The 15,964-nt window shown below is 37.4% G+C and overlaps 5 protein-coding genes and 1 pseudogene across 6 annotated transcripts; 2 read left to right on the top strand and 4 right to left on the bottom strand.

Moving 5' to 3' along the window:
* Window positions 1–1,189: 1,189 nt before the first annotated feature.
* Window positions 1,190–2,180, bottom strand: LOC106318889 (annotated as a pseudogene).
* Window positions 2,181–2,639: 459 nt separating this feature from the next.
* LOC106318887 lies at window positions 2,640–3,605 on the bottom strand. Its single transcript, XM_013757045.1, has 2 exons — window positions 3,106–3,605; window positions 2,640–3,023 (listed from the first exon to the last, which is right to left on the bottom strand). The coding sequence occupies exons 1-2, from the start codon at window positions 3,428–3,430 to the stop codon at window positions 2,842–2,844; spliced, it is 507 nt and encodes a 168-aa protein (XP_013612499.1). The 5' UTR covers window positions 3,431–3,605; the 3' UTR covers window positions 2,640–2,841.
* A 149-nt stretch (window positions 3,606–3,754) lies between these two features.
* LOC106318886 (probable myosin-binding protein 6) lies at window positions 3,755–5,978 on the top strand. The gene is made up of 4 exons (XM_013757044.1): window positions 3,755–4,493; window positions 4,841–5,266; window positions 5,336–5,530; window positions 5,756–5,978. The coding sequence occupies exons 1-4, from the start codon at window positions 4,032–4,034 to the stop codon at window positions 5,777–5,779; spliced, it is 1,107 nt and encodes a 368-aa protein (XP_013612498.1). The 5' UTR covers window positions 3,755–4,031; the 3' UTR covers window positions 5,780–5,978.
* On the bottom strand, window positions 5,971–7,242 carry LOC106318888. Of its 2 annotated transcripts, none has more exons than XM_013757046.1 (3): window positions 7,190–7,242; window positions 6,313–6,560; window positions 5,971–6,230 (listed from the first exon to the last, which is right to left on the bottom strand). In XM_013757046.1, exons 2-3 carry the CDS (start codon window positions 6,542–6,544, stop codon window positions 5,995–5,997), a joined length of 468 nt encoding a protein of 155 aa, XP_013612500.1. In that variant the 5' UTR covers window positions 6,545–6,560; window positions 7,190–7,242; the 3' UTR covers window positions 5,971–5,994. The 2 variants fall into 2 exon arrangements, with proteins under 2 accessions (XP_013612500.1, XP_013612502.1); XM_013757048.1 differs by having other exon boundaries at window positions 5,971–6,218.
* Window positions 7,243–10,277: 3,035 nt separating this feature from the next.
* On the top strand, window positions 10,278–11,798 carry LOC106319071 (tetraspanin-15-like). The gene is made up of 2 exons (XM_013757295.1): window positions 10,278–10,933; window positions 11,309–11,798. Exons 1-2 carry the CDS (start codon window positions 10,313–10,315, stop codon window positions 11,630–11,632), a joined length of 945 nt encoding a protein of 314 aa, XP_013612749.1. The 5' UTR covers window positions 10,278–10,312; the 3' UTR covers window positions 11,633–11,798.
* A 132-nt stretch (window positions 11,799–11,930) lies between these two features.
* Window positions 11,931–15,614, bottom strand: LOC106319070 (protein ECERIFERUM 3-like). The gene is made up of 11 exons (XM_013757293.1): window positions 15,290–15,614; window positions 14,992–15,215; window positions 14,586–14,830; window positions 14,283–14,502; window positions 13,881–14,008; window positions 13,327–13,583; window positions 13,128–13,235; window positions 12,838–13,044; window positions 12,647–12,757; window positions 12,386–12,559; window positions 11,931–12,291 (listed from the first exon to the last, which is right to left on the bottom strand). Exons 1-11 carry the CDS (start codon window positions 15,335–15,337, stop codon window positions 12,121–12,123), a joined length of 1,893 nt encoding a protein of 630 aa, XP_013612747.1. The 5' UTR covers window positions 15,338–15,614; the 3' UTR covers window positions 11,931–12,120.
* Between the last annotated feature and the right edge of the window lie 350 nt (window positions 15,615–15,964).

The raw sequence follows: 15,964 nt of genomic DNA, 5'->3' as shown, positions 1-15,964 counted from the left end.
GGCTTCTACGTTGATATAGTGATCAATGGGGATGGGAACTACCTTAGCATTGGGTTTCAATTCTCTACTGTGCAGACGCGCCTGAAGGGATGATATTAGGGAATCAAGAGCTCTTAAAGCCAGAAACTTTCAATCTCAAAAGGAAGTTAAGAGCAAAAAAAACTGAGAAACAGAGCACAGTGATAGAGTAGAAACCAAGATAACAACGAATTTGTTATTGGTGTTGCTAACCGTAAAGACCGAGGTATCAGCTAGAGCTTTCGCGACTGAGATTGATTCAAAGCAGACGAGGTTCCAGCGGAAGGGTTGTAGGACTGTGAGGCCGAGGTGAACGGTGGAGGAGGAGAGAAACACCGAGTGGTTAGGGATTTGGCGAAAAGGAGGAGACGTCGGAGGCGAAGCGATTACAGTGGTGGTGAAGAACGGAGGAGAAAGAAAGGAAACTATTTTTGGCTTCTTCGATAAAGATTCGAAAGCCAGATAAAAAAGCTAGGATTTGCTTCCTCTTGTTTTTTTATTAAAAAGCTGATCAAAATAAATTATACCTAATTTCTCACGTAAATTTGTGGGATATTGAATAACATGTGAAATTAATTTTTTTCAGATTCTAATTGATAAATCCTTAATCCAATAATAGTGGATTTTAATTCACTTTCTTCAAATCCACAATTGAATAACACTGGATTTCATTTCAGAGTTAGATTCCATCAAACTCTATTAAACTTCCCAATCCAATAACACCCCCTTAATTTTTTTTTTTTTAAGAAAGAAAGAAAATATGTTTTAATTTTCGGGATGATAATGATTTCGATTTCGATTCCTTGCGCGGGATAAGCTATTGGTGATGCTACACAGAGGCCCATTAGTGTATTTAAGACGGCCCATAGATTAGTTCAATAACTCTAAAGCTCAGCTACTAGAGAGACACACCTACTACATCTGGGCTAGTCACTGGATTAGGAAGGTGTCTTAAGGATAACATGGGATTTCTCGGGGGAAGAACCTCTCAGCATTTCACGTAGACTTGAACGGACTTATTAGAGCTATGAGCAGCCTCAGCCACTGATAAGATTCGAGAAGGATTGTGCGGATTTGCTAAAGATGTTTAAGGACTCCATGGATTGGCTAATTTTCAAGGCAGATCTAGTTTTTTTTTTGTGGGAATCGATCGGGAAACATGTGAGGGGGAGATATCATGAAAGAATTACTAATCTTGCAAATTGCAATCACAGTTCTACATCTCAATATCTTTACTTGCAACAATTGTTAGTAACAAATAAGAGAGAGAGAGAGAAACAAACGTCAAGCGCTTTACCGACTCCACCTTTGTGTTTGAATAAAATACTTCTAATGTTCAAGAGGTTCCCTGATACACAGTCAGTGCAACTCTTCATGAGATTGAGAAGTCGGTGGGCTGTGCAATGTCGACATCCTCAAACTCGTTATCATCTGCACAAGAAAGAATGAGATGCAAATTCATCATGCCATTCCTAGCTCCATAAAATGCAAACCCACGACAGATGTGGAATTAATAGAGGGCTCACATTCAGCTATAGCCAAACGTTCTTGAGGACTGTTTCAACAGCCTCAATGAACTTCGAAAAGAAACGGTGATTACTACTAGTTCAACACACGACTAGTCCGTAACAAGAGATATGAGGGATATGTACCTTTCCTCAAAGTCAGAGCCACGACTGCATCATTCTCAACCTAAACAACAAAAACATCGAACATAGTAGCAACTCACAGTCAGTGTCCATATGAGTACGATATCTCTTCTTTAAACTTACAACAATTGTGTTATTCATCCCCTAACCTGCTGCTCCGCTAGATATTTGGAATCCTCTAATACTTCTTCAGTAGACATTAATACAAGACGCTGACTGCTAACTGGTTTCTCAATGAGAGTAAAACAGTTTATGCTTAACATCCAAAACAGTCTCTGTCGGATCGCATTGGATATAGTAAGTTGCTTTCATGCGCTTCACACGAATATACATTGCCTGCAAACAAGATTAACACATACTAATCAATCATAAACTGACTGAAGCAAACACAATAAGAACAGTGAAATTGGAAAAGCTCTTGAGCATGAGAAGATTTCTTAGGAAAAAATTTCTTAACTTTCTCGTTTAAATGAACACAGAATAATCGAATAAAGATAAGTGTACTAAGAGAAACAGAACCCATCAGATGAAACAAATGAAGCAGAAACATATATGTGAACACCATGGCTACTCAAGGATGAACAATCTCTCGTCTTCTGCTTCCGATTCCGAATGAAATCGAGTGATCTAAGATCAATTTAGGATGCAAAACTGATCACGAAAAAGGAAAATCTGTGAGAGTTGGCTTCTTTTATTTCGATCTGTCAATGTAACGAGCTCTCTCACTCACTCAGCTGTACAAGGTAAGGAATATGAAATCCAGTTTGACTTTAGGTTAGACTATTGTCGGTTAAGCGTTGTTCAAACCCACTGAGACATAGAGAGTATTTCCTTGTGTATTACTTTCAGAGTCCCACATCGGTAAAGAAACAAGTGAGGAAGGCATGAGAAGTAGTAGTACAAAACAAGAAGCTACGCAGCTGAGTAAATCATACCTTTCTTGGCCTTTTGGCTAAGATCAAGTCTAGTATCTTTCTCGGTTTTCACGAGTCGCCCATGCGTTGCACTACTGCACGGGCCTGACCCATCCCACCATTTCTCCATTCCTAATTTTTTGAATGGCCTTTGGGCCTCATTAGACATTAACCACAAACTCCATTAGAGTTGCTTATCTAAAAGTTCTTAAAAAAATCACTTTGGGTTACAATTGCACAATTGAAAGATTAGGGGTCAATTAGAGAGGTCTGTTCTGCAAATCTGATAGTTTTGGGATCAAAGAATAATTATCCAAAGACAAAGGATCAGACTTAAAAATAAGCCAGGGCCATTGGAGCTCACGAGCTTTCTCTCCCGGATCTGGAGCACGATGGTGGAGGATCCGGCGACGAAAAAGCTTGATTCCATGGCGGAGGAGAGCTGAGACGGGTTACAGAGATTGAAACTTTATTACGTGGATCAAAGACCCACGAGCCAAAGATCGAAACTTTATTATTATTACCTTGATCGAAGGATAAGAGACGAGCTGCAGAGGACCGACGAGGAGGATGAACATCTTCATGACGTCTCTGTAGCAGCGGAACATGTCGAAGAAGGAGTTCTTGACCTTGGGCTGGATCTTGTACCGATCGAACCAGGCGGATCGAGCCAATTCGATGAAAACGAGAGGGAGAGGGACGAGGGAGAAGATGAGGGATCATTGTTTGTTCACGGTGTGACTGCGGAGATGGTGGTCTCTCGTTGACGTGGGATCCAGAGAGATGAGAGTGGAGCGATGAGAAGAGAAAGGAGAGAGAGGTGTAACCAAGACCCAACACGTGTCCCATAAGATCCGATACTTCTACCTCCTCTTTAAGCACAGTTTCTTCACATTAGTCCCATTTTTCTCTTTTTTTTTTTAATCTTTATTAAGCTAAGCACCTCCCTCCCCTTAAGCACCCCGGTTGAAGATGGTCTAAATAGAATCCGACTATTGAGTCTTCTGTCCTTTAAACCTATGATGAAACAAAATATACAATATCATGAATAATCTGTCAGAGTTATTTATAATCGTGGGTAATCATCCTGATTAAACTTTATTCTTTGTCGGCTGGATCGTAATTAGGTCAAAAAAGCATAACAATATCATTTTAATTATTACCCTGAGAATATGCAAAGAGCTCGTTTGCATGTTATATTTTTGCACATGGTGGACGGTTGGACACTATTTGGTCGGCTTTTATCAAAGATTATATTATTACAGAACCTTCGACTCCGTTTGTCGATCTGAATTCTCCGATTTTTTCCACCATTTCCTCCCTCCTTCGGTGGAAATTCAAATCGGAGGTTCACCGCCGCGTTCAAATCCAAATACATTTCTCGATCTCATCTCCTCCTTCAACCAGGAATCAAACCATAATCATTAAAACTCTTGTGATCGGAGAGAAGATGGTGGAGAGAACGATGAGTTTAGGGATCGGACCCAACGGAGAATCCTCCGGCGTTAGAGAAACCATGTGGGCGCAGCAAGAGCTTCTCCAGAAAATCAACCAAGAGCTCGACGCTGAACGCGAAGCCTCCTCCTCCGCTGCTTCCGAGGCCTTGTCGATGATTCTTCGTCTTCAAGGGGAGAAAGCAGCGTTGGAGATGGAGGCTAGTCAGTACAAGAGAATGGCCGAGGAGAAGATGTGCCACGCAGAGACCTCTCTGGCTCTCTTTGAAGATCTGATTTACCAGAAGGAAATGGAGATCGCGTCTCTCGAGTTTCAGGTTCAGGCTTACCGTTGCAAACTTCTCAGCCTCGGTTGCTCTGATCCCGCCGTGGTAGAGAACAGGTTCCCGGAGAATCTCATCTTCTTTGGGGACACCTCTCGTCTCAACCAAAAGAAGAAGATGAAACGAAACCTATCGGTAAAACCAATGTTCAAGAAATCTTTAGGCAGTAACTTGAGAATTATTGATTAGGCGGATGCCTATACCAATTTTGAACATCATATCGATTTTTTAAAACAAATCATTCAAGAAAAAATTGTTTCGCCTATGATCGATTTGCCGTTTAGGCGTACTTTTTATACCGAATTTTATAACACTGTGTAAAATCAGTTTCAAAAACATTATTGTTCTAAATGAAAAAACAAACTGATTTTTCTTTTTTTTTTTATAACAAACTGATTCTTTGTCCTATATAAAACAGAGCTCTCTGTTTTTTTTTTCTCATTTTTTTGAGATTAAAAGGTCAAAACTTGTTTATGTTGCAGAGCCCATTTGATGGCATGACAAGTGAAAGAAGACTACTCTTGTCTGATAACGAAGGCTTTGAGGAGAAGAAAGGTCTCGAGAGTTCTTTATCTCCACGTGAAGACTTGAGCACTTATTGGGAACAGATCAGGAAAATAGACGACCATGTCCGAGAGATTTCAGAGTCGAGAGACGTTCCCAAGGAATCCAAATGGCCTTTGATCAAGCGTGAGTCTGTGTCGCATGCGTTGGTGTCACAGGTCAGCAATACTATCCTCGAGTCAGCCAAGAGCGATGTGAATACGATAATGGAGATGATGAAGAACCCTGATCATAAAGTCTCTGCCAAAGATGAGTCTCCGAATGTTCAGGACATCTTTGAGGTTCCAAGGACGAAGGATAGCCTTTTTATCATATCCGAAGGAGAGGAAAATGAAGAAAGAAATGTAAGTCATCATCATCAACTATAATCTTTGCTAAAAAGAGATTTGTTTAAAAGTGGTAAAGAATCACAGGGCAGAGGTAAGTTGTTGAGTAAGCCGCCAAGAGATACGAGCATCAAGGCAGAACATATGAGTTTGCTTAAGGAGATTCGAGAACAGCTCAATGGAATGCAGTCAGAGATGAGAAGCTTAAGATCAGAACTGCATCTTACTCAACCTGTGTCCTCCCATCGCGAGGAGGATGGAGTCCTTAACTCAATTCAAGAGGTAATCACTCCTCTTTCTACTTAGAGGCGAATACTTCATCTGGCCGGTGCTGGACAAAGCCGACCCCAATTTTTTTGAAAAAGTTACATCAGACATAAAACCCTAAATCTGTAAAAAAAAGAATTTTTTTTAATTGAAATCTTTGATAAATCACCTACAGTAGCCAAAATTTCAGGGTCAGCCTTGAGAACGCTTATGAACATTTTTGTTTTGTTTCTTGAACAGGCCATGATTCACTTCTGGCTTTAGAAGCTATAATGCGGCGGCCTGGTTCTAGTTTACCATTCTAAGTTACCTAACCTTCCAAGTGTGTAACTGAAGGAATGTAAAAAGAAACTGATTATTGAGAATATAATCAGTTTGTATGTAAAACCATTGTCATTGTTGAGAACACGTTCTTACAATATAAGAACAAAAATATTAAATCTTAAAGTTGCACCACATTGATGGTTGATTCAGTTGGACTAGCTGACGCAGAAAATGCAAGAAGGGTTAGTAGAACGGTTGTCAAGATCAAGAGTGGTGCCTTTTAAACACTTGAAGTGGTATACATGACCACAATCCAGCACGCACGCCTCTTGTAAGCTGCGCAAAGAAGCATTAGGCCGTTCTGGATCCGAGGCTAGATCTCTCCCGCATAAGTCGCACTTGTGTCCAACTTCCTCAACTGTAAACACCTTGTCAAGCTCTGCAAAAAAGTCTCAAACTCACACATTAAGAAGAAATTATATAAAGCTCAATTGAATGTATTAAATATTGAAATATCAGATGAGAGGTTAAACCATCTTTTATATGCGAGGTGGCTTTACTCGGATCAGGCTTATTCGGATCCTGGGCAGTGGCTGCAGTCTTCATGAGATGTTTTTGAATTTCATTAGAGAGGTTTTGAAGATCAGCTGAAGTGGAAGCGGATGGTCCACAAGTGGCTGTCTCAATGTTCTGCTGAAGCTTCAAGAGCATCTCTCTACTCGTGATCAGACTTTTGACATGGTCTTCTTTTTCTTTCGAATCCATGTTAAGTACGTACTCTCTGACAAGAAGACAAAACTTGTGTATTATATAGTCCAAGACAAACAGAAAAAAATATAAGAAAAAAGAAAGAAAGCGAAGTCGCGTGTTGAAACTTGGGGACGAAGATAATAGTCTAATAGGTTTACGAAGCAAGTACAGTTTAGGGTTTAGGGTTAAACACAAGGAATCAAAGCGTCTAAGCATTACAACCCGCAAAACAAAATCGAACGATTGTAACAGAGTTTCAAAAAGATTGGTTAACTTCGGTAGAAAAATCAATCAAAGCAGAGTTCGACAATCATTATATAGTCCAAGACAAACAGAAAAAAATATAAGAAAAAAGAAAGAAAGCGAAGTCAATCTTCGTTTGACTTGTATGTTGGCGTGTTGAAACTTGGGGACGAAGATAATAGTCTAATAGGTTTACGAAGCAAGTACAGTTTAGGGTTTAGGGTTAAACACAAGGAATCAAAGCGTCTAAGCATTACAACCCGCAAAACAAAATCGAACGATTGTAACAGAGTTTCAAAAAGATTGGTTAACTTCGGTAGAAAAATCAATCAAAGCAGAGTTCGACAATCATTAGAAATCAAAATCAAACATAAGAAGAAAAAAAAAGATGAGGGGGGAGAAAGAAACTCGAAGAACCTGTTGTGTATCGATCTACGAGTAGTGTTAGACAGGGAGGGGTTTTAATTTAGATTTCCATGTTTTTATTATGTTGACTGTTTTATTGTTTTGAATATTTACATATGTTTAAACAAGCGATAATCACCAGCTCGTATCTATGCATATCCCAGATAAATATAAATTTTAATTAGAGATTAATGGATGACAGAAAAAGGAAGGAAACAAAAAAAAAGTTAAGAGCAGTTGTAATCCAAGAGTTACATTACTTTTATGGAAGGCAACTTTAATTGGACTACTTCTCTAGATTTTTAATGATACATTAATTAATTAAAAACTTTATAAATTGGATGTTGAATTAATGTGAGTTAAGACTAAGCCAGGAAACATTACCCAACCAATCTGTGGATCAACTCCTCGTACAATGAGATATTTGGGAACCATGGAGACGCTAATCATTCTTATATAAATCTGAAGAATCATCTCCTTAAGTTTTTTTCCTTTCTCCTTGTTATTGTCTCGACAAGTTTCATAAATCATAAGCATCAACGGAAGGAACAGATGCTAAATGATACCAAAGACATCAAACCACCATGAAATCTAAGCGGGAGTATAAAATCTAGTAATTTATCAAATTCCTCTATGAAACCGAGAAACCATTGACCATCCAATTTACTATTAGCAGGTGGGTCTTCCATGGTTGATCTGATTAGTGAGAAAAACAGTTGACCGAAAGAAAATTACAGAGCAGAGAAGAAATCAGAACTGAATTAGCCCATTCTATTAGTACATTATTGGATTTTCATGGGCCTTAAAACTTCATTAAAAACTTTAAGTTTTATTCTAATTTGTCTAATCAAATAGTTAGGTTGAAATGAGAAAACTGATCACACCTGAATATAGACAGACAATTTTCTTTTTTTATTTAAATTGATGTGTACAGAACGACTGGTTCGGCTGTCCAAAAATAGTTTTGAATATATATTTTCCTCCTAGATTATAGATTATAAGTTAGACTATATATTTTGGCCTTTGCTTCACTACACATAAATAAATCTCGTCATGTAATATTCCGTATTTTCGGGTTAATAATCTCCATAAATCTAAGGTTTTTACCTTCTAATCAATCGTGCAATCTAATTTTTACACTGAAATTAGAGAAAAGATCAAATAAAAGGTATTAGATAATAACCCACGTCTTGCACGGAATGTGTTTATTAGTTTTATTATTTTCTTAATAAGGAGACATTAAATCTGTTTAATCTGGATATCGGTTCGGTTAGGTGATTTTTTTTAATCTCCTAAAATATAGCTATAATTCTAAATCAATATTTATTTTAGTTTGTTCGGTTCAAATTGTTGATGTTTTTGGTTTTTCCGGTGATAACGAAAAAATATTATTATTTGTTTGGTTTCAGGTTATATGAATTTTAGATAATCTTGATGTCTGATTTCATATTATAGTTTCTAAACATAACATATAATAGTTAAAGAAAAGAAAAATAAAATAATTAAGATAAATCATTTCACTACAATTTGATCGATAGTGAAAAAAACATTAAAAATGAATATTCCAATTTCTAAGAGAATTATTCTTCAGTTATGGTGAATATTTAGTTATATAGATATTGATGTCAATGTCCACATGTATATGTATGTAAAGTATATAAAAGTGGTTGGTAAATATATAAAGATACTGTTAATCAATATTAAATAACATTTTATTCAGAATAACACATGAAAAATAAAAATTTTAAAATAAAATTAATTAAAAAAAAATAAGCCTAGACATTAGAGCACCTCCAACAGGGGTTCTTCCCGTTGGAGATCTTAAAATATGTATTATGTATATATATATATGTATATATTATATAGATATAAATATTTGTGGAGTCTACAATTTTTGTGGAACCCCATAGGCAAAGGTTCTAAAAAGTCCACAAATATTTATACCTATATAATATATACATACATATATATATATACATAATACATATTTTAAGAACTCCAATGGGAAAAACCCCCATTGGAGGTGGTCTTAGTGAATTTTCTTTCATATAAAGAAAATAATTGTATCCGTAAATAGATGGCGGGAACGGATCGAGTATCCGGGTATTTGGAGGTATTAGTATCGACTTTATCCGTAGCCACCCGGATATTCGGTGTCTCGGATATCTGAATTTTTATAGAATTTTCACGGATATCCGATTTGATCCGTAAATAAAATAAAATTTTTAAAAATCTAAAAATAATAATATTTCATTAAAAATAAATTATTATTTAACTTTTTTAATTCTAATACCTAATATAATAAGTTTAATACATAAACATATTGTAAAAATCATATAAACTATATTATATATAACTTATAAATATATAATTATTTAAATATATGTATATATATGCATATAACGGATCGAATCGATATACATTCCTAATATATTAGCATTTTTTATTTGCTTTGTTTTTTAACAGATATTGCATTTTAGTATTTGATATGCTTCGTGGTGTTACGGATATCCGGATTTTTTGGTTCGGATAACGAATCAAATCAAAAATTTACGAATATTTTTCTCAGGCTATTCGTAAATAATAAAAATAATATATGCATAACTGGACTCTCGATTCGTTATCCGTTTTGATTCGAATCGAAAAATATGGATATTGTGAGTTTTATTGGAACATTACATGTGATTTTTATACTTAAAAAAAAACAAAACGTAAATTACATAGTGTGAACACATTTATGTAGAGTTCAGCTGAGAAGCTCTCTGCACGTGACACGTCACCGTGCTCATTCTCAAATCGCTGTGAGACTGCTTTATTATAGTGTGAACGCATTTATTACAATGTTTTTATTTGGGTAAATAAGAGATTTGTAAAGTCACACACATGCACAAAGTTACACTTTTGGATAGTTGAAAGTTTTAGATAAATCGATACCGACGAAAAAGACCAAAACGGGCTTGAATATAGCAAAATATTCGGACAGGATCAGCTTGTACTTAATCAAAGTGTCCGGATTTCTCTCCAACTTACATTTGACTCTGTAAAACCCACCCCTTATACTTATGATCTTTCTCTTTTATACATTCCTAGTGTCAAACAAAACACCTCCATAGAGACATTTCTTTCACTTTCTCCATGGCTGATAGTGCCCAAGTAGTACCCGTTGAGGAACCAGCTGCAACCGCCACCGCCATGGCAACCGCAATAACAACAACGAGTGAGCCAGAAGCAAAAAGCTCCGACCAAATGGAGTCACAAAGCAATAAGTCACCCGCTGGAACATTGGTCACAATCATGAACCTTTTCGCCATCGGTGTACTTCCCATCTGCACCTTCTTTCTATCTCTTACACTCCTCGGCTACGCTGTGTGGCTCCTCTACATGCGTAGCTACGACTGCGAAGATATCCTCGGTCTGCCACGTATCCAGACAATCGCTAGCGTCGGTCTCCTCGCCGTCTTCGTCGTCAGCAATGTAGCTCTGTTTCTCCGACGAAAGTTTCCGATGCCAGCACTCGTGGTGATGTTTGTGATCCTTTTGCTAATGCTATTCATCGGTCTGGCGTACGCCGGAGTCAACGAGATGCAGACCAGGCGGTTTCAGGCGACTGGGACGTGGTTTAAGCTCAAAGTGATGGATAATGTGAACTGGAACAATATCAAATCGTGTGTCTACGATAAAGGTGCATGCAACGACCTTGTGTATGGATCTCCAAAAGATAAACTTTATAATAGAAGAAAATTGCCACCAATAAAGGTTTGTTCATTGTAGATATTTACAGTTTGAGATCATAACCATCTTTTACCATGTGCATCCGGTACATTCTAACATGCATGATGAGATAGGCAATTGAAACATTTACGTATAATCACATAAGTTTTAGAGTTAATATACATAAATATATCGTTCAAAACAAAAATTTATTAAAATTCTAAATTGTCTATAACCTCCAAAACCTTAGAATCGCCCATGTGATACTGATAAGAAAAGGAAATTATCAAATGAATAATGCATATATCATATTATCATGTTTGCAAGATTTTTAAATAGTTTGAGAGGATCATGTACGACAGGATATTTAAACTTGAACGTTAATTACACAAGCTGTTTTGATATTTGTTTTTGTTGCAGAATGGATGTTGCATGCCTCCAGAGACATGCAACATGGACGCTTTAAACACGACGTTTTGGTATAGAAGAAAAGACGAGGGACAACCATTGAAGACGGAGGTGCTGTACGGGGGCATGGTCGGAAGACTAAGTGACTGTCAGCTGTGGAGGAATGATTGGAGCGTGTTGTGTTATGATTGTAGGTCTTGCAAGTTAGGATTCGTAAGATCTGTAAGGAGGAAATGGTGGCAGCTAGGTGTCTTCTTGATAGTCATCTCCATTCTTCTTCTCATCTCTCACCTCTTGATCTTCTTGGCCACCTTTTGGGAACGTTTCAAGGGCTAGCAATCATCACGATGGTCTTTCTAATTAGGAGAGTTTTTTTTTCTGTGGGGTAAAATAATATCTTCCTTCTGCATTCGTTTTAGTACTCAAGTAGCTGTTTGTAATAAAGCGTAAGCAATTGGTTTGATTGAGAATTCAAAAGCAAACTCTTTGGTCCATTATTTCATCTTTAAAGCAGGGGGCTCAAAGTAACATTGTCTCTAATAAAATCAAATGTGAGTACAGGACAGGAACATTGAAGACACCTTGTTCTTTCATTGTCCTAACCAAGTACCACCAGAGGAGTGATCAGGCTGGATAATTAAAAGCTTTGTCGATACTATTTAGGGAAATTGTTATAAAGTGAAATACATCTTAAATAAAAGGTGAACCAATAACATACGGTGAAAATTCTACATATTTTTTTCAACCTGCTTGCATGCTTCACCTTTACAAAGAATGACCAATCTTGAGAGAGTCAAAGATAACAATTTAAGAGCTCATCTCACTCATCTTGTGAGTGAAGAAACAGAGCGAAGGCCGTGTCTCATGGCTGCTTCCCACACCAAATCAATACGGTCAACGTCAATGGCTCCAACCTCATGATGCTCCCAACCCTCCAGCATATGAACCACTCCTCCTGCATGGCATGCATGCACCACCCCTCTGTCCATTGTGTACTGCCACAACATACACACATAAAGTTTTAGTCAGGTGTACCAAAGGGCTAAAGAGACAATCAAGAGTATATTATAAACCAAACATTCTTTAAACCTCGCAGGTTCCAAGTCCTTGAACATCTTCAGGAAGCCTCATTGCAGCTAGATCCCCGTAAGTGCAGTTCCTCCTGAAGTTGAGGATTGGTGGCACCACAAACTGGTGGAAATGTGTTCCTTTAGGAGCCCAACTCTGTTCCCTTGGCGTTAACCACTTCCCAACAATCCAAGTCTGCATATACATAATTCAAACACCACAAAAGTCAATACATTTACATTTACACAATAAATGAAAACCATTTCTAACTCAATACACTACCTTGCAGTTTTGAGCAGCATTGTATTTGGTCACTTGTACAAGGTAGTTCTGGAACTCAACAGGAGCCTCTTTCTGAATCTTTTGGAATCTCTCCATCGACAATGTCAACATCTGTCAATTATGTCAGACTTTGGTGTTCTATAGTCAACCATATATATATTGAGACAAGGCTTCGTTAGCAAGAGACTTACGAGAACTCTCACTCCACGACGACAGAGGTAGAGAGCGATGGCTCTTCCCAGCTTAGAAGTGGCTCCTGTCAAGAACACCTCTTTCACATCTTTTGGAATCTCATTGAGAATCACTGCTGCTGTTAATGTGTTCCCATGGACCACACGAACTCTAAGGTCAGGATGCTTGTTAACAAACAACGTTCCTCCACCATTTAAAGCTTCATTCTGCACAAAACTAACCCTTTTAGTAACTTGACTCACGCACTCAAAAGGTTCAGACTTTTTGAGATTTCGGTGCTGATACAAACCTTGTTCAGAGCAGCCAAGCTGATAACTTTAACACCTATATTATCAGCCCTAAGAATCGCATTCTCGATTTGGTTGTTAATGCCTTGTTTAGCTACCGGTAAAAAATACTGCAAAACAGAGGAAAATGCTCTGTAAAAAATACTCTGTTCTCTCAGTTTTTCAAGGGCATGATAAATTAGGGAAAAACAGAGGCATTACTTGGAATCCAAATCTGGGAACTCCCCAAGTCTGGCAAAGATTCTTTCTGAGGGTATAGAAGCTGAAAAGGAAAGTCTTTGACCAGACCCACATGCCCAACATCACCATGAACGTGAATGGCCACATGGGCAGCAAGAAGATCCTCGTTGTGTATGGTATTGAAGCGAACGATCTAAACACAAACGGAGCATGCATTGCCGACATAACATCTACCCCATGAGCCAAGAACACAAACTCCGGCACTCTCTTCCGTTCCCCTATGACATCAAAGTTAGTTAAAACAAAACTGTAGTTTTCAGGTTAATGGAGGGGTAACAATGTCTTTTGGCTCAAGAGGTTTGACTTTGACCAGAAATAGAAAACTCTCACTCACTTTGGTTGCACAAAGTACAAACTCTATTTCTACTAATGTCCCTCATAAATTGCCATTAAACTGTTTGGTATTTCATTCATTCAACTAGTCTAGTAACAGATTCGTGTGTTCAAGCTTTGGGCTAGATATGCAAAACAAAAACTAAAACTAAAACTTCGTGGAGTAGGATTCCTATATTTACCTGCAGACAAGCGAATCTTCTTTTGGAGTCCCCACGAGTTTGAGTTAAGTGTGTTGCCCAAGACATCAAAGATAGGCATGAATAGACAAAAGTTGGTCCCCATCTCATGATGATGCAGACTATGGTACCTGCATAAACCCCACCAAGAAAATCAACTTTTAAAATATTTTTTTTTAAATCATTACACTGTAAAATCGTTGTGATGCAACTAAATATGTAACACCACCAATTACTTTCGATAGGCATATTTCATAGCTAATACCATCTTGGCAATTTTGCTTCTTAAAGTAAGAAAAAAAGAAGACAAAATTAAGTCATGTTTATGTGTCCTAACCAAATCCAAAAAGAAAAATGACATGTGAATACTTTGCCGAAAGGGTAATAAAAGTGTCAACGGCATACGTTGGAGTGTAGATGAGATATCGAAGGATTGGAAGTGTCTCGAATAGCTTGTGAGAGAAGATTTCAACGTTACAATGTCCTAAACATCTTAGGAAATCAAACATAATAGCATATCCGTAGATCAACCCTAACGATCCAACACCTAACAAGCAAGATCCAACCAAAGGAACTCCAGCTACGACACAGAGGATAAGGCCTTCCAGTAACGTCGCATTTCCAGCTGCACCCAATAGATAAAATATTGTTATATTACAACTAACAAGAATAAATTTTTGAATAAGGTTATTAGTGATGAAAATGTACAAGTCATGGGATGTGGCACAGGAGATGAGTGATGGAAGGAGTGGTAATGCGTGAAGAGGTAGGTGTTACTATGAAAAGTTCTGTGAATAAAGTAGTATATTGGCTCTGAGAAGGTCACATGTAGCACAATTAATGCAACGAGTCCTTTCGTGTTCCACAGAGGTATACTGTTCATCGTCATCAATGGAAGAGACATGTAACAGATTATGCTAGCTATTATTGCTTGCAGAAGTATGTAGTTGTCCCTGAAATAAAACCCACAGATCAAAACGATACCTTTGGTGGTTTTATGGGTATTTTTAAGACCATAGCAAGAACAGAGTAACATCTTAAAAATATTGATTTTAGGACAAGTTATTATTATTATTATAATATGTACCCAAAATGTTATTTGAGAGGGATTTACCAGTGCCATTCGTGATCAATCTGCTTAAAGTCGACGCCATTAGGGTTAATCCTTAGAGTGCGAGACACCCAAAGCATGTTGTTGTAAACGCTCCAAAGAACATGAAGGAATCCTTTGAGTCCACAGATGATGAGGATATGAAGACACCAAAGAGCCCTCGAGTAGTCTTGTTCGTACGCCCATGAGTACACTACTTGTGCAGCTAACGGAGCGTAGAGAAGATACTTCACAGACAAAGAAAACACACATATATGAGATTCGCAAGAGAAGCCAAACCTTTTGAGAAGTCAGATCAAACCTTTAGATTGCCAAAGTTTCCCCAAGGCCAAGCTGAAAAAGCTACCATTCTTATTCTCTTAAACCCTTTTCGTTACCTCCTCGAAGTTAGAGATTTCTTGATTTGTTTATGACTAGATCTTCTCTCTCTCTTATTGGTCTATAACCTTAAAGATTGCTCCATTTTCAAGCAATCCTAAGAGAAAGATGTTGCTCTGTTTGTGGAAGAAAACGAAGAGGGAGAGAGAGAGAGATGGAGAGATTTAACGATAGGGTTCTCTCTAATCTCAAGAAAAGGTATGGAGATTTTTTTTTTGGTTGTAAGTTGTGTGTTATGTGTCATTATTGAGAGCATCGAGCTCTGGTTATTTATATAAGCATTTAAACTAGGATGGCCAACCACACCCGAAAATTTATTAGGTCTTTTTAACGAACTTTAAATATAAAAGAAAATCAATTTGCTGAAGAAAATCGTTTTTGAAGTCACAAATAAATAACAACTGTTGTAAATAGAAAGTTTAGAGACTGAATATTTCTGTGTTATTAATGATCAATAGAGGTTCCTTTATATAAGGATTACGAGATAAAGATAAATGGAAAGTATCTAAAACCTAAATCCACTAGGATTAGGAAAACTAATAATACATAATAATGGAAATATTACATCTACTAGGAAAAGGAAAGAGTTTCATTTTTT

Source organism: Brassica oleracea, chromosome C9, assembly GCF_000695525.1.
Source record: "Brassica oleracea var. oleracea cultivar TO1000 chromosome C9, BOL, whole genome shotgun sequence".
Classification (NCBI taxonomy): Eukaryota; Viridiplantae; Streptophyta; class Magnoliopsida; order Brassicales; family Brassicaceae; genus Brassica; species Brassica oleracea.
This window is presented reverse-complemented; position numbering and strand designations above follow the sequence as displayed.

Coding starts and splice junctions, on each gene's coding strand:
- LOC106318887 (XM_013757045.1), bottom strand. CDS start 3,430: ATGGGACACGTGTTGGGTCTTGGTTACACCTCTCTCTCCTTTCTCTTC. Junction 3,024..3,105: donor TCTCTTATCCTTCGATCAAG/GTAATAATAATA, acceptor AACCCGTCTCAG/CTCTCCTCCGCCATGGAATC.
- LOC106318886 (XM_013757044.1), top strand. CDS start 4,032: ATGGTGGAGAGAACGATGAGTTTAGGGATCGGACCCAACGGAGAATCC. Junction 4,494..4,840: donor AGATGAAACGAAACCTATCG/GTAAAACCAATG, acceptor TTTATGTTGCAG/AGCCCATTTGATGGCATGAC. Junction 5,267..5,335: donor AGGAAAATGAAGAAAGAAAT/GTAAGTCATCAT, acceptor AAAGAATCACAG/GGCAGAGGTAAGTTGTTGAG.
- LOC106318888 (XM_013757046.1), bottom strand. CDS start 6,544: ATGGATTCGAAAGAAAAAGAAGACCATGTCAAAAGTCTGATCACGAGT. Junction 6,231..6,312: donor CACCTCGCATATAAAAGATG/GTTTAACCTCTC, acceptor TGTGAGTTTGAG/ACTTTTTTGCAGAGCTTGAC.
- LOC106319071 (XM_013757295.1), top strand. CDS start 10,313: ATGGCTGATAGTGCCCAAGTAGTACCCGTTGAGGAACCAGCTGCAACC. Junction 10,934..11,308: donor GAAAATTGCCACCAATAAAG/GTTTGTTCATTG, acceptor TTTTTGTTGCAG/AATGGATGTTGCATGCCTCC.
- LOC106319070 (XM_013757293.1), bottom strand. CDS start 15,337: ATGGTAGCTTTTTCAGCTTGGCCTTGGGGAAACTTTGGCAATCTAAAG. Junction 14,503..14,585: donor TGTGCCACATCCCATGACTT/GTACATTTTCAT, acceptor TATTGGGTGCAG/CTGGAAATGCGACGTTACTG. Junction 13,045..13,127: donor GCTTGGCTGCTCTGAACAAG/GTTTGTATCAGC, acceptor AGTTTTGTGCAG/AATGAAGCTTTAAATGGTGG.